This window comes from Plectropomus leopardus, chromosome 17 (genome assembly GCF_026936395.1).
Source record: "Plectropomus leopardus strain MGB_pleo_1.0 chromosome 17, ASM2693639v1, whole genome shotgun sequence".
In the NCBI taxonomy this organism is placed as follows: domain Eukaryota; kingdom Metazoa; phylum Chordata; class Actinopteri; order Perciformes; family Serranidae; genus Plectropomus; species Plectropomus leopardus.
Window position 1 is genome coordinate 12,489,652 of NC_142192.1, and position 19,482 is coordinate 12,509,133.

General features: G+C 39.8%; 3 protein-coding genes across 6 annotated transcripts in view; 1 reads left to right on the top strand and 2 right to left on the bottom strand.

Moving 5' to 3' along the window:
- Positions 1–1,441, bottom strand: part of tinagl1 (tubulointerstitial nephritis antigen-like 1) — a 49,628-nt gene extending 48,187 nt beyond the window's left edge. Inside the window, exon 1 of the mRNA XM_088090440.1 lies at positions 1,211–1,441. Within this exon, the coding sequence (XP_087946566.1) occupies positions 1,211–1,260 (50 nt within the window). The 5' untranslated portion in view covers positions 1,261–1,441. The remainder of the gene's footprint in view (positions 1–1,210) is intronic.
- Positions 1,442–5,329: 3,888 nt separating this feature from the next.
- Positions 5,330–9,752, top strand: cfap300 (cilia and flagella associated protein 300). Its single transcript, XM_088090446.1, has 7 exons — positions 5,330–5,536; positions 5,667–5,748; positions 6,914–6,983; positions 7,105–7,262; positions 7,350–7,522; positions 7,657–7,723; positions 8,650–9,752. Exons 1-7 carry the CDS (start codon positions 5,427–5,429, stop codon positions 8,779–8,781), a joined length of 792 nt encoding a protein of 263 aa, XP_087946572.1. The 5' UTR covers positions 5,330–5,426; the 3' UTR covers positions 8,782–9,752.
- Positions 9,753–12,065: 2,313 nt separating this feature from the next.
- kcnq4 (potassium voltage-gated channel, KQT-like subfamily, member 4) overlaps positions 12,066–19,482 on the bottom strand; it is a 71,692-nt gene continuing 64,275 nt past the window's right edge. For all 4 annotated transcript variants that reach the window (XM_088090439.1, XM_088090436.1, XM_088090437.1 and 1 more), the window contains 3 exons: positions 17,197–17,328; positions 16,074–16,212; positions 12,066–15,647 (listed from right to left, as the gene is read on the bottom strand). In XM_088090439.1, coding sequence (XP_087946565.1) covers positions 15,450–15,647; positions 16,074–16,212; positions 17,197–17,328 — 469 coding nt within the window. In that variant the 3' untranslated portion in view covers positions 12,066–15,449. The remainder of the gene's footprint in view (positions 15,648–16,073; positions 16,213–17,196; positions 17,329–19,482) is intronic.

Sequence of the window (19,482 nt, forward strand, 5' to 3'; positions counted from 1 at the left end):
CATCAATTTTGACATCATTCTTTCAACAGCATCACAATATGCCATACAAACAGTGGGGCAGAGCGAAGAGTGACTGAGAATAATCACTCCCTTTGGGACTGGCAGCCTGCTCTGCCCGACCCTGAACAGAATAAAAAGAGCTCAGTAACAAAGCTGACTCTCACTATGACATCATCAGGAAAAGTTTCAGATACTCTTTCATTCATTAGTCATTCATTTTTCCATTGTTCTCGTGTCAGGGCAAAACTATTTCCCTTGGTTCCTCTCTCAATAGCAGAGGCATATAATCATATATTGGAATTAGGGGTCGACCAAAATTGTTTTTTTTAAAGGGCCGTTACCAATACCAATCATTATGAGTTAATGAGAGCAATAACCAATATTTTATTAACAATTTGGAACGTAGCAAACTCCAACACAAACGTCTGTTTAAATGCCTATAGCAAATGCACATCAAAACTGAAACTTTCAATATCAAATACAGCAAGTTCCCACCAAATATTTCTATGAAGTCAAGTGAAAATCGAAATAAAAAATAAATAAATAAAAACAGCTCCCTGAGGTTATACAAATTAAAAGTTCCTCCAATGCTGACACTGTCTTTTAATTCTAATTCTAATCTTACTAGTGATCATTGAAATAAAATGTCAATACAGATAATCAGTAAAATATCAAATATCTGTAATCAGCAAGGTCGATAATCTGTCGACCATTAATAAGAATATCACTGTATACTTTATAATATATTTGTGTAAATATATATAAGCCTGTATTTATATCTGTAAGCTTTAGTTAAATGTTGGTTTTAGATTTGTTTAACTTGCCCTTGTTGTCCTTTGTTTACTGAAGTCCAGGTAGGCTACTGTTATTGTAAAGAAATTTTACTCAAGCAAAAGTAGGCTACTTGTGCAAAAACGTACTAAGATGAAAGTAAAACGTAAAAAAAGTGTACTTGGATGCAAAAAAAGGAAGTTAAAATGTATTAAGTATTTTGACCTCTTAGCTCCACAGAATAAATTGCATTAAATGTCAGCAGGCCTGCTGTCCAAACCAAATTCCTCTTCTTTAAACAGCACTGACAGCCTGGGCATACACCTGAACATCAGTTGTACATATCACAACAGAGGGAGAGACTGCGGGTTTGCAGCACACTGCCTGTTGGTGTTTTCATCTGGAAAGTGAGTCAGAGTCAGTCTGCTGTTGTACTCACCTGTCCTGAGAGTCTTGTCCACGACAGTCCTCAATCTGCTGCAGGTCCATTTTCTCAGTACACAATATAACCAGTCCACTGGCCTCTCTGTCCCAGTGTACCCAGTCCACTTGTTGTCTCTGTCCCACTGCGCTCGTCGAAGTTTTCGCAAAGGTTTTGAGCTGAATGAGGCTTGAAGACAGAAAAACTGCCTAAAGTCCCCCAGTGGACGTAAAATCAGCGTTAGCGTTTAGCAATTAGCCACCATCAGCGAGACAGAGCGCACCTGTTGATGCAGCTTGTGTGTGTGTTTGATTTGTGTCACTCAGTGTGCCGGCCGGGCGGTGCATTCCGAGCTAGGCTACAATAATGCTCACCATATTGTTGGGATGTAAAAGGTTAGGCTACATATTATAACTAACTCTGTTAACATGTAATAAGTAATGAAACTATTTTAATCATGTCAGCAAAGTTATGCAAGTTATTACATTTTATTACTTGTTATTTACTATTCTAACAAACGTTTTAAACATACCAGAATAAATGTTAGAAACTTTTTACCTAAAAAGAATATATTCAGATGTAACCTCTTAACAATCACTAACATTTTCAAGTGCAATTGACTACAATTATATGTATTTTGTAATTTAAAAAGTAGGTTTAAGTTAAAGTGGCTGATTGTTAGAGCCGGAAAATGTTACCTGCTTGAAACCTGGAGCAATGTCACTTTTTTGGCTGCTTCCAGACAAGTTTTACAAGCCCGTAAACCTTGAAACCTTCAACAAATTGGTGTAACTCATTGCCTTTTCCCCATATTTATGACAAAAACCAGGACAAACTGCTCATGTTTCAGAGACTTAAACTGATGTCATGCTTTCTTAATATTTTTCTTTGCGCTGTTACCTTTGCCTGCTGGCATTAGGCAAACTAATCACACATAGATCCATATGACTCAGCAATCCAAAACTGGATTACAGTTCAATACACTACCTCCACTCACTACCTCAAACCGAACTTTCGGGTTTTTGAATATTTGCATGCATTTTGGTTACAGAGAGCAACCCTTGCAAGATGGCACCCCTTTACCTTACGGCTTCACACAGGCTACCTTCATATTCTCCACGCTGAGAAAAAGTACAAGAACAAAAACACACTTCTTTGTTACACAAATTACAAAGAAGAATAAATCTAATTTAGTACATACTTTCCTACTTTTAAGTCAAATCTTCACACATTTCTCTTCCTGAAATATCATCTTCCTTTTGTCTTCATCTTAACAGATATTCAAACATTTCTGCTACAAATGTTACCCTTTTTTTATCTATAGAGGCGCATAAAAATAGGAGCAGACAAATGCTTAAAACTGACTTGTGCCAAAGTGGCTGCAACTCAACTATGTGTAATGTGTTTTCTTTTTCACATAAGAAGATGAGGTGAGAAGATAAGGAGAAGAAACAAACTCTAAAAGTTTGACCCCTGGAAGTTGATGATGGAGATGATGACATGAGCTGAAATTCTCCTCCTGTGGGCTTCTCCTGGTTGGGATGTTGTGAACTGGAGCCTCTTTAAGCCTCATAATTGTTTGACAGACATTTGGGAAGAGAGGAAAAGTCTTGCTCGTATTATTTCATTGTTAAAATAAACCCCACAAGACGTCCATCCTGCAATCGTGCAGGTGAATTTGGATGTTGGCATCTGTGGCCTCAATCTTCATGCTGGTCTGAGTGCAGTGATGCAGAGATAAGAGGTTTCAGTCCAGTCACTCACACAAGCAATTTTGCTGACAATAACAACACTTAGGAAGAAATTTGGAGTGAGCCTTCAACAGTACTCACAGTTTTGCTCAATGTCCTTCTTTTCTGCATGTTTTTTTCACTTTATTATCCTCTCCGTGGGTCATACAATTCCCAAATTACTTAAAAATAAAAAGAAAAATACAAAAGATATAGCCTCTGGGTCCTGCACAAGCGTCTCCCTCTATACTGGAGAATATTTGGACAGGCTCCAGTGAAGGCTGCTCTGTGGCACGAAGCAGAAGTGTACCCATCATGCATTTGTCATCATTTAACAAAGTGTTATTTGGAAAAGGTTCAATATCAGCATAACCAGCATGGAAACATTAGACAGCAAAAATTCTTCAGCTGTTACATCTTCTCACCTGCCTCGCCCTCCTGCCTGCCACATTTTTCAGTTTTTAGCTCTAATGAGCATGAATCAAGTGCAATTACCACATAGCAATCAGCAGACAAAGAGGAATGACGCTTTTGCTTGAATGACTTGACTCAATTATGTCAGGTTATAGCCTGGCTGTAAACGGTATCAAAACATCAATTTGGCACAATTTTCTCCCTCCCTCCGTGCCTTCGTTGGAGTGTAACAGCTGGATTTGGCCTCATCTTTGGCCCAGCATACATCCTCTGCTTTTGGCTTGTCACCGTCTAGACACACTGAATTATCTCTGGCTGGCTGTTTTCATCATGACAATATGAAAATAATTCATTATGTTCAAATACAGTTCAGTTTATCGCTCCAATTATCATCAGCACTTTGAGCTGTTAAAGTAAACCTATGGCTAATGGGTCCACACAATAGTTAATAATACATTTCATAACAATAGTCCTGTCAAGCAGAAGAAGAACAGTCATATATTTTAACATCGCAATTTTAAAAACTTTAAATGACAAGACAGTGAAATAAAAGAGACAGCCCAACATGGTTACATTATCATGACTTCAGAGTGCCCACACCGGATATTCTTTGCTCTCCTCATAGGGAATATCAGGGTCTGGGCGTCCTATACTGGAATGTGGATCAAAGGGTCCCACATCCTCCACCATCCTGGAATGCTGGGAATGAAATGAGTATTTGAGCCAGGATGTATAAAAAATATTTGTAGGGATCTGTAGGGAGTTACAAGGACAACTTTAAGAGAAAAAAATCTATATGCGCAAGAGCAAAACAAGCACATGTAGAAGTGGTGGTGAGAAGCTTCAGAAGACAGAGTGCCCTTTGGATGTGATGTTAAAAAAAAGAGCAATAATCTATAAATGTAAGGTTGATGATAAAAAAGGGATCTTGCGCTTTTTCTTCCTGAAGCTCAGGTGTTCCTGATAGATTGAAGAAAATTTATGAGACCGTTTACACATCTGAGGCAAATAAAAACCAGAGCAAGGCAGTAATTAAAATACATATTTAGGTGGGGGATGCACCTGAAGCCAGTAAGTTGATTTAAAAAAATCCAGGGTGACCTTTGCAAAGCTCACCTGGTGCACTATAACAACCTGCTGTAAAAATGATCTCTCCCAAATTCTAACAGTAATGTACTTTTTTAACAAAATACACTTAAACACCATCAGTTTTGATGCTTTTTGGAGCCATGACAATTAACATAAACTGTAGGCTGCTGTTTGATTTTACAGCATTAAGCAGTATTTTCTATTTTGCCAAATTATGCCTAAGGGCAGGACAGACACCACATGCAGGTTAGCTACAGTATTATACTGTCAACCTCACATTCGACTGTAGAGTACTGTAATAGATTTAATGGTAATATAATTTCAAGCAAATATGGTAGTTACACCTTAAAATAACAGTATTGTGCTGGCAAGGACAGCTGCCAGCAGTTTACTGAGGAACATTTTTGGAGTCCTATGGTTAAAGTGTGCTGAGTCTTTAGCAGAGAAAATAGAGGGATGTGAGGCTAAAACAGAAGATCAGATGAGTGGCAGTGTGTTTCTACAGCAGGACAAGGATGCTCTCTGGTGGCTGTGAAGGCATGTCGCCTGTCCCACTGGCCCCACTGTGGGTAGTGCCATCCTGGTAGATGTATTTGGATACATGTTGGGAAAGTGAGTTAAATGAACTCAAAGCTTTAGCTTATAATGGGATTCAAATGAAGCGACAAAGCACGCGCTGAAGCTTAGCTTCTTTAAAAAGAATGTTCCAGTCACTAAGTGAAACGTTACCAGCCTCTGTTGTCAAGGCAACACGTACACGGATCTTCGGAGCTGGTAGAAACAGAGCGACCAACCACTCCGTCGTCGTTCCGTGCACCGGGAGAAACCGTCCAAACAAGACGCTGATTGGCTGCTGGTGAGCAAACCTGCTGCTGATTGGTCTGTAAACGCCTACAGCTCAGATACTTGATGTGAGCAAGAGCGAGTCATCATTATCTTTATAGCCTAACAACAACAACAACAACAACAACGACAACGACAAGCAAAGAAAGATTAAAAACATGGCAGACGAGAAATACGCTTTTGAGCAAACTTTTTATTTTAGTCCTCTTAACTCCAAGACGCTCTCCTTCCTACAGGACCGAGACACCTTAAACCTCTTTATGAAATGGTAACGTATGAATCATAGCTAACCTAAAATTTAATTAAAAAAATAAAAAAGTTCAGAAATAATCTCTTCCTTCTGTCAGTTGGGCTTCTTGTCTCCATGACCGTGTAATAGATGTGTGTTGTGATTTCAGGTCCATGCTGGGGAGGATTTCAGCTCAGTCATACAGCTTTGACCAGTGCTTTTATCCCTACAGCAGTGAAAAATTTGTACTGGTAAGATCCACCATGATAGGTTATAGATTAGGCTACTCTTCTGAAATCACAGTGGGCCTATAACTTTTGACTGATTTGAATAACTTTAAGTGATGATTAAAGCTGCAGTAGGCAGAAATCTGTAAAAGGGGGGAAAAAAGGTTTTGAAAGTACACCCTTTCTCTCTGACCTGAACTCCTCCCACCAGACAACCACAGGCACCTGTGCCTCTGTAGCTACCGCCAGGTCTTCTCCTGGCGAGGTGATATGTAGTGGTTGGCAAGACTGGTAGACAAAGATGTAGGACCCAAGTGCATGAGTTGGACAACAGTTCAGAGGCAAAAGACCAAAGTCTTTACCCTATAGGTCAGACAGGCAAACAATTCAAAAGGGTTAGGCAACTCAACTCACCTCACCTCAACAATATTTAAAGTTAAAGTCCAGAAAACAAGGATGCTGGAATTTGACACAAGGTACAAAGATGAACAGGTACAGGGAGCACACAGACTAAATACACAAGGGAGACTGGGATAATTGGACACAGGTGAAACATATCAGGGCAGGGCAGCCAATCACAGAAATGGGAAATACACAAGGACAGGAAGTGGGGATCTGAAACAAGAGAAGTGAACAAAATAAAACAGGAAATGAACCTAAATAATGAAAACAATGAAACTCTCTCACATGTATTTATACCTTTGAACCCTGTACATGACAATTTTTTTAGATTAGCAATTGGTTAGAAAATTATTTTTAAAAAGGCTCAGGAAAAATGTATTGTATGTATTTTTTACTAATTTACCATTTTTTTGTTTTGTTTTGTTTTATTCATTTCTTGCTCATTTGTGGGTTATCTGTTCTTTTGTTGCTCATTGCCTTCTCCCCATGTATTTGAAAGAAAAGGATTTTTTTATTTAATTTATTGTCAGACTCTTTGTTTAGACTCTCTTTTTGATAAATCCATCTTCCTTTTTTGGGTGGCTTTGCAGCATAGGCAGCTGTTTCCAAGGCTGGAATAGTAACTTTCTCTGCTGTATATACTGAACTGAAAAATATGTTTCTTACCTAATCTCATTATAGAAAACAATTACAGATTGTGTATTAAATAATATTTTAATTGTCTTGAGGTCACTCTGCTATATATATATATATATATATATATATATATATATATATATATATATAGTGTTTCTTCAGAGATCCCAATGTGGTATCCAGTCTGAGGAAGATGGACGCCGGAGCCTGGGGGCCTCTTGGTATGTCATGTCCCCCAGAAAGCCTTTCATCACTGATAGTAGGAAATTGATCTCATCTGCTGGACAATATTTGCAGTCAAATTTCAGAGGAATGCTTTTGACTTCTGTCTGTTTGTTGTAGAAAAGCCAGTGGTATCTGTCGATGTGGAGCAGGTGCCGTGCACTAAGGTCTCCATGGAGCTGTTCGACCCAATCTACTCTTGTGGGATCCTGAGGCCCTCTGGACATGTAGTTAAATGCTTCCATGATGTCTACCCCGACTATGATGAACTCAGACAGGTCACTGTGCCTTTTCTCATCCACCCATCTGTCTTTCTCTATCTTTTTTGACATGCAGTCAGTCAAAGTCTTCCTCTGCTCCTCTAGATGCTGCAGGAGGAGGACTCTGAGCACTACTACGTGGTTGGGAGAGAGGAGCGCGGAGAGTTTCTGTTTCGCCTCTTTAAGCACTTGTGCTTTGGAGGAGAGCTCTGTCAGTATGAAGACACCATTGATCCATACATCAACACCACCAAGCAAATTTACAAAGATCTTATCAGGTGGGCACAATCTGATAATATTTTGCTCCCAAGTTTGAATCCATACTGTCCAACAAGATAAACAGTTTTTGATCAGGTTATTGGTTACGTCCTGATCCAATAATAACATTTTGATTCCACACTTTACTTTGTAGTGTTCAGAAGGACCCAGAGACTAAGAAGATTAGTGTTGTCTCCACAGTCCTCAAAGTGTCTGCTTATGTAAGTGACTGATTGAGTGTGTTTGTGCCAACTAAGTTTGCATGCAGCTGGACTTCCAGCTGGCTAATGATTCAAAATCACTGTAAAATATCTGATGAAAGCAATTTAAGTTAGCATTTATGTATTAACTTAAAGGGACAGCTCACCCCAAAAAAACAAAAATACACATTTTCCTCTTAACTACAGTGCTATTTATCAATCTAAATTGCTTAGGTGTGAGTTGCAGCGTGTTGGAGATATTGGTCACGGAGACGTCTGCCTTTTCTCCAGTATAATGGAACTGAAAGTCACTCAGCTTGTGGTACTGAAAGCGCCATAAATAGATTTGAAGAACTCAACAGTAATGTCTCTTTCCAAAAATCATGACTCGGTTACGAAAGATAACCCACTGACCTCATTGCGAGAAGTGAGCAGGAACTGTTTTCTTTCTTCTGAACTACACCTGCCAACTATGTAATCCTGAGAGGCTCGTGCTCATGACAGCTCGAGATGTAAACATTAAGAGTGTCCTCCTCAGCTGAGCCTCTAACGCTAGCCAGCTCGTTCGTGTTAGCTGAGTGAACAGGAGATGCATGCTTCCTTTTGCGCAGTGATACAGTTGGCGGGTGCAGTTCCTTGAAGAGAAAATAGTTTATACATGTAATTGCTCACACAAGGTCTGGGGATTCTCTTGAAAAACTGGGACGTGATCCCTGGAGTTTTTTAACTGATTTTTAGGAATCATGACTGCACTGCCTTGAAGGTGCTGTGTTTGAAAATATTGCAATATCACAATATCTGCAACTAATAAACTGTCAAACAGTACATCAATCTGAGTTGAAGTGACTTGCAATTGTCAAAATCGCACATTGCATAGTTGTCTTTAATATAGACACACGGCTTGCCTTCATTACTCACACATAAGTGGTATTTTTAATCCTCTGTAGGACGAGTCCGGACTATGTTACCCCAGCAGTCGAGAGGAGGAGCAGACATTTGCCTATTTGATTGTTGACCCCTTCAAACGACACGTGACTTTGTTCTACCACTGTCACGGTGTAGGAAACTTCTCATTGTGACAAAGAAGAACTGGAAGTTGGCCTGTAGTACTTGTCAGTCTCCTGGTGGACATGAGAAACATGAGTTCAGACTGCTGTACCCGGAAATCATTTGTACACAATTAATACCAAGTTTGAGTTACAATGAAAAAGGATTCATTATTTTCCTCTATGAAAGAATGTCAATGACTGTGCCTGCAATTAGGGGCCATGAAAAGCCTTTTGTTGATTCTCCCATAGTGTACTCATAATAAGACGCACAGTTACCATCCTGCAGTAGTAAAATGTCAGCAGACTCAACAAGGCAATAAAACAATTGAACATAATATAAGATCATGACTTTAGTCCATCTTTCACTTATGAATTATGATTTAGAATTTTTTTTGTCAAACCACAATTTTGATAAATAGATTACCTAAATCATCTTTTGTCAATGAAAGTAGAAACAGACACCCTTAACTCCCTAGTGTTTTTAAGTGGTGTCATTGTTTTGCTGCTACTGTTGTTTGTTTGAGCGTCAACTATTTCCATTATTGGAGATAATAACCACAAGGAACTTACATTTAAACTCTTTGGACTTCCTTTGTGCAGTAAATCGAGCCTTCATTTTCCCAGGAGATCGTACCCGGTGGGGAAAAGAATTAGAGTGAAAACATGTCCAGACATTATAATTGTTTTGTGGGTCACAAGCACCTAAAAAACTGTCCTTTGATAGTTGTCCAATAGTAAAGTCCCAGTTTACAAGCTAACACTTGTATGTATATGCATGTATATAAGTAAGCACCTGAGAATGTGCCGGTGTGCTGTGCAGTTGTATTGTTCTCGTCTGTATGATGACTTCACCTGCTGGCAATTTGCTTCATGTGAGTTTAATTAAGCCCTGGTGACTGATAAGGTGCACCTATAGAGTGACCAAAATATAAGGTGAGTCATGGTGCCTATTTTGCTCTGAGGAAAGTCCAACAAGGCCAGAAATGTTTGTACTTTTGCATGTTTTTTCAGTGTGTCTTCACAGCCTCAAGACGTAAATAGAAGCATTAAAAAATTCAGACTCTCATCTGAATCTTTTGTTCTTTGTGGACGAATCCTTTATTGCATTATTCTATAGCCATTATATTGTGCAATCAAAATTTACCTGACAAATTCAAGCAAAAAACATTCCACTTTAAATTTCTATAAATGTAACACAAATTCATTGGATATATCCAGATATTTGGAATTAAGTCACTGGATTTCAGCCCCCTGCAACAGAAGCCTATCAGTCGTTACACAGTATCAATTCATTGGAATGGTTTAGACAAAGAAAAAAGAGACTAAATTCAACATACAGTCCAAAGAGCTTTATTGAAACAAATAAATTAATAAGTTAGTCAAGTGAGCTAATTTTATCCTCAGCAGATACACATTTTGTATCTCTTTAAAAGATCAAATAGAGGTGTGCATTAGATTAGAAAATAAGATAAGCGCCATATTTCATCAACCGGTAGCTACATCAATTGGAATCGGAAGACTTTGTTGGCTTTAGTGTTTTGCTTATTGCTTTGATCAGTTTCATTTGAACAACAGTTCCAACACCTAAGAGAGCAGTTAAAGGGTAACGAGCTGGAATGTCAAATGGCAGCAAGTCAGTGGAGGATGGATGGACGGGCGTCGTGAAGAAGAACAGAGTGAACAAAGAGAACGTGCAGATTGAGTCATGCATAGCATTCAGTCAGTTAGACGATCAGTTACTGTTTCTCATACTCAGATTTCTAGACTAGCGCCCCCTAGTGGCCTCAGAGGTAGTTGTGTGGAAGCCATATGTCTCTATGTGACATGCTTATGAAAGGACACATGCCTGCAGAATTTCCTGTGACGATACAAATGTCCATGCCTCCAGATCTGACTGGTGTTAAGAAAGGGTGACAATGCGAGGAGGTCCTGGCCAAGTTACAATGATATGCTACACACATAATAATACTCTAAGAAAATATCAAAGGTTGCAGCAGTCATAGAAGACTAATACCCTAAAAAATACATATTCAGGACAATTCGATGGTGTATTTTTTTTTTTTTTTTTTTTTTTTGTTGGGCCAAGTTTTTACAAGAAAAAAAGAGCATGGCTATTCTCGTGATACCCCTATGAAACCCTTCTCTTCAAAGCAGCATAAATATTTAAGTTTGAGACAGAAAGCTGCACCATGTCAGTTACAGAACAAGGACATAGAAGGCACAGGTCGTTTCCTTTCATGTCTTGACTCAAGACTTTACAGGAGACATCCTTAAGTTTTTTTTCTACTAATACTGAGGCCACTGCTAACACCAACATGCAATACAGTGGTCTTACATTTTCACAAAGCTCAACATTCCAGGTGACAATGAAGTGTCAGTCTAATAATGCCTCTAATAAACAGTCTTCTCTGCTATAGTTTAGGCCACTGGTTTCCAACCTTTTCCTTTTAGGGACCCCTCTAGGTAAAATGACAACCCCTGACGAAGTGACATATTTTTAATGGATATTATTTATATTCAACTGATAAACTGCAAGATTAACCCAAATATTGAACACAATTACTGCAGGAAGTTTGTTTAAAACCATTTGGATGAATTTTGAGCAGATTATTTCCTGAATATTTCATTAGAGATCAATTTTCCTGATAGTTAATCTAAACTTTAAAAATAACAATTTTCTTAGTTTTCTTCCCAGAAATGAATGAAATACTGAGATATAGGCCTACTTAGGATGTCAGTTTCTGTAACTAACCTGTTAATTTTTAGCATTGTTAATTATGATAGCACCTCTAACAACAGTCCAGGTGATACTGCTAGAGGTGGTAACAGAGCTAACAGTAATAACATAGTCAACAATGCTAAAGGTTTTTTTTTGGCTCAAATGTGAGCCTCTTACCGAAGGATGGGCACAATGTTTCCACAGCAAAGCTGTAGGGTTGGGACAGCGTTATTAGCTGTAAACACATCATGACCAGCTCCATTTGCTATCTAGCTCGGACCAGACCAGGGTGGTGCGCAGTTCACTAAACCATAGGTGGCAAAATAAACCTGTAGGCAAACGTGTGTAACCTGTGAAAAATATTCTTTCGTCTTACCGATTAATTTCTTACAGTTAGCCACTGACATCCCCAAGGCTTACTGTATACTTTTTAAAGTTTTCTTACATCCCCAAAAATCAAAGGCTTCTAGATCCCTGTGAAGCTGTGTTGACCCCGAGTAGGGATCGGCACCCCCGGGTTGGGAACCAGTGGTATAAGAATAAATCTAAATATATTTGTCCATGAAATGAATGCAAAAGTGGTATGAGGCCAAAAGCAAGCTCTGACGTGCCATTTTATTTCTCATGGCATCATAAAAGACCGAGCATTGAAGTACATTCACTGTTTGAAGTCTCAGTTTGGCTTAAATGTAAATGTGGAGCACCTGAGTCAACTGGTTTGACTGGAACAAATAAATGCAGGGACAAAGGAACTCTTTTCACTGGCCAAATACTGTATGGCGAATGTTTTCTTTGTCGAAGCTGGCAACGATTATCTGATGACGTTAAAAAAATATACATATGAGCTCTGCAAGTGTTGAGCGTGAACCTGATCAGCTGTGTGTGTAGTTACAGTTGTGTCATCCATGATTCACAAAATAGCTACATTTATTTAAAGATCGTATCTCACTAAATTAAATATGTCAACTTAAATCCTACATTTACTTTAACAACAACAATCATTAAAAAAAACCAAAACAAAACAGATTTCTGCTGTTATTGGGTTACGAAAAATCGAGTGCATGAACATTAATTACAGTCAAGAAATTAAAACAAGATAAAAAGACAAAAAGGTGTTTTAGTTATCAAGTGCCAAAGTATTTAAGTATAAGGAATTGCTTTCACTGTGTGTGTGTGTGTGTGTGTCTGTGTGTGTGTGTCTGTATGTGTGTATTTGTATGTGCTTGTTTGTGTGTGTGTGTGTGTGTGTGTGTGTGTGTGTGTGTGTGTGTGTGTGTGTGTTTATGTGTGTCTCCAGTTTTGTCCACAAGCACAGAGTGTAACCTGTGCATCACACATCTCTAAGAAAGAACCAGAAAAGACAGAAGAGTGTAAAGTTACACCTATGGGTGCCAAACCTGCACACTGTCTGTTCGTAGTGACGCTGTAAGGCTGGAACCATTTCCTAAGACACGTGCATTCATGAGGATAATGGCCTGGAATTCATGCGTTAGACCTGGACGCCTTACATTGTTTAAAACTGGCCAGAAAAGTGTCTACATCATCTCCACAGCTGCTGACTGCAGGATCGCATGCCTTCAGATGAGTATAAGAGCAAGAGCCATCCTCCTGTAAGAAAGGTGGTGGAGTATTACTGACACAGTAAACCTGACCTGAGGCTGAGTGACGAGGAGCAGTGCAGAAAAATGTGACATCAGTGTCGAAACTCTGACCGAGGATCAGTGAGGTTTTATCTACAATAACATGCACATCTGGGGGTGGGTTGGTGGGCTGCAAGACAGAGTAGTTTAAAGGGCACGTTAAAAACACAATGGAATACTCCAGGAGATAAATTGCAAGGAAGGTATCTGTGACAGCACATTTTGGCTCTATTAAATCCTAAATAAGTAGGGACATTCCTCACTTCAGTGCTAGACAAACAGGGACTAATGTCTTTCTTTTTTGCAAGTGGGCTTGATGGAGACAGAACATCTAAGAGAGGGAATGGAGATGAAAATAGACAAGATTGTACAGCACAAATCAGTCACTCCAATGCATTCTTACAGCTGTTTTCACACATTTGGGCAGCAATTAAAGCAGGATTTACACATTTAAAACTCCCTTGTTTGGGTGTGAAGGTGCAGCGCAGAGGTGTGGTGCTTTGGCAAGGTGGCTGTCCGCCCGGTGTGCTTTACCTATGGAGCTAATATCCTGCCAAAACTTAAACAAAACATGTTTTACTAATGCCCTACAATTTACTAACAAACACAATGGATTTTGCAAATGAAAATAACATAATAATAGTAATAATAACATAATTAAACTAATGCATATTGTTATGGCAAATACAAAATGTACCTATCAAACAAATACACAACATTTTTCTAATACATCATGCTTCAGAAACAAATATGTCTTACAAGTACAAAAAATATATATACTTCAAAGACAAAAAAAAATCACTTCACTTTTAGCAGTATTTTTCCGCAGTGAATGATGCTGGGATTTTCGCACAAATGTCTTTATCTTTTCTGGATAAAAGGGCACTGTAATATTTAGATTTCTCAACCAACTGCAAGTCAAATCAAGTTTATATCCATGGGTTTACAAAATCTATATGTAACGGTAAAAAATGTTTTGTCTCTAGTTAGACACAAGTTAAATATTTAGGCTAGAATCACTGTTAAACACTCAGGGAGTGTGAGGAGGGTGTGTTAAGCTGACATAAACTGAACGACTGACGGTGTGGAAAATAATTAATTTTCATGGAGAATTGGAAAATCTTAAATCTCTCAAGCATGGATTTAGCTTCTTGTCCTTGATTAAATATATTATGCAATGTGGAATTAGACAACTTATTGACTTAATAATTTTCGCTTGTGAGCTAGCCAGTACGATCTGTCTTCTTAAATGAGCAGTGGTGAAAGTTACAATATTCTGTTACGATCAAGGAGTCATTAAAGAGACAGCATTGACTATTTAGTGCTTTCTAGCTGGAAAAACAGTAACATTTAAGTTTACATAGCGCCACCTGCTATTGTGGAGGTAGAATTACTGAGAATTACTTAATTATTTTTTTTTGTACTTGTAAGACAAGGTGTGTTTGTTTCTAAAGCATGATTTAATAGAAGTGCTGTGTATTTGTTTTATAGGTATGTTTTATATTTGTAAAATTAGTTTGTTAATTGTGTTTTTCATTTGCAAACTACATTATGTTTTTTTACTCAATCATGGGGCATTTGTGAAACATGTTTCATTTGTTTTTTTAAGTTTATATTAACTCCATACTGTCCAGCTCCAAGGGAGCAGATAGTTTCCGTGTCGACGGCTCCTTCAGTGCTTAACTGGCGGTGTGAAATTTGCAGGTGGGACCCATTACATTCATCACAGCCATCCTAAGGTACTGAAAAAATGACTGGCATGGCACTTGCAGTATGCCAGCTGAGTCAGCAAACTCTCAGTCAGTTGATTCAAGCAGCCAAGAAAAAGAAAGAAATGATGATGATGATGATGATGATGATGAGGGGAAAAACAGACAAGATTTCTCCAAAGATTTACAAAATCCAGTCTGATTATCTACAGTTGAAGCTTTAAAGGAGGCATAGATATATTTATATATAGCATGAGGTGAGTGTGTGAAAGTGGTTCAGTAGTTTAGTCATACATGTTTATGTGCCCTCTCTTCATCTCTGTCCTCATCTCGTGGGTCGAGAGGCGTGTGCGGTGAGCAGCTTTGGCTGAGGCTCCCTGTCTGCTGGAGCCATCTGGTGGCCTCCGTCCATATCAGCTCTGAGAACACATTCACTTCAGGAAAAAGAGGTGAGGGTGCAGATTCGAGATGGAAGGGGTACAAAAAAAAAAAAGATAATCCCAGACAGATATGAAATGATTGATGACATTAAGGTCGAGCTGCTCGAAGTGAGGACTCAGCCGCAGGAAGACGTACTGTAATGGGTTTTGTGTCTGTGTTTGAACAGCCGCGAGACTGCTCAGCTCACTGTCATTCCAAGTTACCGCTCTCAGAGATGTTGAGCGTGTTAGCAGAGGGGAAGAGGTCTCTTTGGTCCGTTGGGCTGTGGTAGTCAGATGTCAGGTCGGGGTCCAGGAGGGAGGACAGGGTGAAGTGGGATGAGCCTTTCTTTAGGCACTGGGAGTAGAAGTTGAGCAGAAGGTCCAGCTTGTTTTCTATAGACTGTACCTGAAGAAACACACACACGTTTAGACTGCAGTGTGTCAAGTTCTTTGGCGCTCTATTTCATCCGTTTTTCTAATGAGATGAAACATGTTTCTAGAGTTTTCCTTCCATGTTCTCATAAATTAAATGAATATATTAACATTGAAACACTAAAAACATTTTTTCTTGAGCTTTTGCCATCAAATCCTGCTGGGAGCAGCAGAAAAGAAAAACTGATGAAAGAAAGCCCACTGTGTTCATTAAACATGGACTTCAGCTATTAGATGCGAAATCACTTCATTTCCTGTTCTCACTTTACTGCACTTCCTTTTTTTCAGACCTACCAGAGTGAATGAAAGCAATCCATTGAGGTTTTGCAGCGGATTCATTTGTTTATGCAGAAAACAAAGTTCCACAAATGCTACGTAAATCAGACTCTTCCTCTGTTACCTGTTTCTCCACCTTGACTACACGTCCCATCATGCTTAGCTCATCCAGTGGGTCCAGTTCTGGCGGCGTCTTCTCTCCCTTTTCCGGGCGCGCTTTCTTATCGGGCTGAACGGCTCCACGCCCAATTATCTGGTCCACCCTTTCACGCAAAAACAATAGAACATGATTTTTAAAGCTATTTTAAAACTTGTTTGGCATAACTTGAAAAGAAAGTTTGATATCTTAGGTGACATTTATTCCATTTCTCACGAGAGAATTAGAGGACATACTTTATTGATCCCCAAGTAGAATTGCAAGTTTTCACTGTTGTTATTTCTACACTTTAAATACACTCCAACGCATTTTGGAGAGATGTAAGTGCACGCCCTGCCCATTAACAGGCGCCCTGAGCTGCTGGAGGTTCTGTGCCTTGCTTAAGGACACTTTGGCAGGCCCAGGAGGCAAACTGGCAACTCTCCAGTGAGGGCCAATACCAATACCGATTATCAGTACTTAATGAGACCGATAACCAATATTTTGAACCGATATGCATTTACGATAAAAATGAAAATACTTCTGTCAAAATTCAGAATTTGCAATATAAAAAAACTCCTACACAGAACTTTGTTTAGCTTTTAGCACAGTTAAATCAACGATTTTTCACAAAGTTCAGTGAAGGGGCGTCCGGTGGCTCAGTGGATAGAGCTGGCGCCCAATAAATGAAGGCAATGTCGATTCCAACTCGCAGCCCTTTGCTGCATTTCATCCTCTCTCATGACACCTTTCACGCTATCAATCTTCTGTCCTGTCTAATAAAGGCATATCTTTAAAAAATAAATAAATAAATAAGTTCAGTGAAAATTTAAATAAAGAATGAATGAATAAAAATAGCTCCCTGAGGTTTTACAAAGTAAAAGTTCCTCTTGCTAACACTCTTTGTGTGTATTGCAGACTGCCTTCCCTGGTGTTTGTTGAGTGTAATATGCACGCTTTTTCATTTATTAATTTTATCGGTGCCCATTAAATAAAACACAGATACAGAATATCAGCCCCAAAAATCAGCCGGGCCCAAAATCTGTCAACCCCTATTTTAAATGACAAAGCAAACACAAAATTAGAGTTTTTTTATATGCATAAAACCTACCGCATCTGCAGGCTCTTGATCCGGCCCAGCATATCCAGGTGTCCAGCAGAGTACTGCTCTATGACGTCCTTCACATCGTACGGACGCAGCGTCTCTTTAAACTTCCTCTTGGCCACAAGGAACTTTAAGATCCTACATAAACACACCAGAGTCACCGTTATCACTCCTCTGAACACCTTTAAAGAGCCTCACACCGCACACCCACATATACAGTAAACCTTTGGAAAAATGCAGGGGCAGGACAGCTATCACGGAGACCCTGAGAATAACAAGATTAATTACAGTCGGAGTGACCTTATCATTCACAAACAGCCCCATAAAGAGGGCAGAGTCGCCCCCCGACTAAACCATGTGGATATATTGTGATGATGACAACATCTCCCAGAGACATTTGCTTATCAGTGCTTGCTGTTTCAGCAATTAGCACAGATCCTCACATAGTAATGAGCACACATGCACCTCCATCAGAGCTACCCCCTGTTCTTACTCCTTTGTCAGGATGACAGCCATGTTGGTCCCACTGGTTCCTACTCCCAGTGCACACATCACCACCCAAACCCCAAATGTGGGGGAATCACACAGAGGAATGTTGACCCAGCACTACGAACACATCACTGACAACATCCTCTGCCAGAGGCGGTCTGGTTGGGGCGTCATGCACGAGGGAGTGGAGGATGTGCAAGAGATAATGGGGAAGGGAGCGAAGGAAAGTTGAAGCATGTGTGTGTTTGTGTGTGTGTGTGTGTGTGTTTGTCTGTGCCTGGCTTTCTGTGTTGGGTGGGTCTTTCAATTCCCTTCTTATCACTTACGCAAGAGATGCTGGCTCTGCAAAAGGACCGGAAACACCGAATGTAAGCGAGACAAAATATACACACTCAAGCTGTCATCTTACTCTGTGATAGGCCAGTCACGCCGGGGGAGACGGAGGAGTGAGAGAGAGCGTGAGGGCAAGGAAGGAGGGATTTTTTTTTAACGAGGAAATCCTATCTCACACATCCAGATGACTAAGTCCACTATAATACTCCCACTTGCCTTCATCGGAGGAAGAAAGGAAATCACATAAAAGGTCTAGGAAGCAGAAGATCAGAAACACTCAGCTGTTCTGAGAAAATGTCACACACACACATATCTGCGTACACAACCATACAGACACACAGATATAATGCCAAAAATGCATACACACACTGATGGAAATATCTACACACTAACGCAACAAAACACAAATGGGCTTAACAGAAGCAAACCTGAACTTGGGAGTGGGGTCAATTTCTGAAATAACCAGTGTAACCTTTGTTGAGGTCTGCAGCGTTTGCACTTAGAGCGGCCACATGCAGTGCACAGTTTTGTGAGGTGACCGGTGCTGCAACAAAGCAGGAGAGAAGGTGTGAGGGAAGGAGAAGAGGAGCGAGAGGAGGAGGAGTGGTGGTCTACAGCTGGTGCCACAGCAGCCATCAGCGCACTCTTCCCCCTCACGCAGCACTCTGATTCTTGATGACTGCTGCATTTGGGGTATTTTTGCAGGCGGCCTTTTCTTATTTTGCAGGTAGATGCAGATTTTTTGCCAGGGTGGGTCTCAGGTGTGGGTAAAAGAAAAGCTGGAGGGGGGTGGTACTTTAGATTTGGATCCTCCAAGGGTTTCTTCGAAATGCTGACTCTTTCTCTGTCGATGAAATGGTTTTCATAATACATGGTCAGGATGGAGTGTGGCCCCACTCTTCCCCAAAAAACTTCCAGTGCAACAGTCACTGGCAGTGGTGCTGTGCAGCTGGCACCGCTCGCTGAAAGATATTATACCTTCCTACTGTAAGGAAGTTGAGATGTAAAAACACAGCAATGATTGGAGGGACAGGAAATGTCATCTTTGCCCCAAAACGCTTGCATAGCTAGTGCAAATATTTTTGCAATTCAGCAAAGGAGGATCCCTGATAGTCTCCAATGGCAAGGTTTAATCTGTAACTTAAAAATGACTGTTATGCTGACACGATTCCAAGGCGGGCCAAGTGGGGTGAGCTACTGCAGGGGCAAGTCTGATTCTTCGCCAGATATGATGACTACCTCCAGCTGTGTGCGTACCCAATCATTCTTAAAGAGAAAGATACTGCATAAACATTATATGAGTTTAAAAATATTAAAGCTGAAATGCAACAAAAACTGATGACAATGTCTAAAGATCAAATGGTTATAAATTGTAAGCATGTCCAAACTGTTTATTTAATAAAGTAGGAGCTTCATCCGAGACTGCAAATGTGCAGAAATTTTGTGTTTTGTGCAGTATTGGATTGTGCA

What these genes read in the sequence shown, in the direction of transcription:
- cfap300 (XM_088090446.1), top strand. Translation starts at nt 5,427, where the DNA reads ATGGCAGACGAGAAATACGCTTTTGAGCAAACTTTTTATTTTAGTCCT. An exon ending in TTAAACCTCTTTATGAAATG is followed by an intron (nt 5,537 to 5,666) that starts GTAACGTATGAA and finishes TTGTGATTTCAG; the next exon opens with GTCCATGCTGGGGAGGATTT. An exon ending in ATTTACAAAGATCTTATCAG is followed by an intron (nt 7,523 to 7,656) that starts GTGGGCACAATC and finishes TTTACTTTGTAG; the next exon opens with TGTTCAGAAGGACCCAGAGA.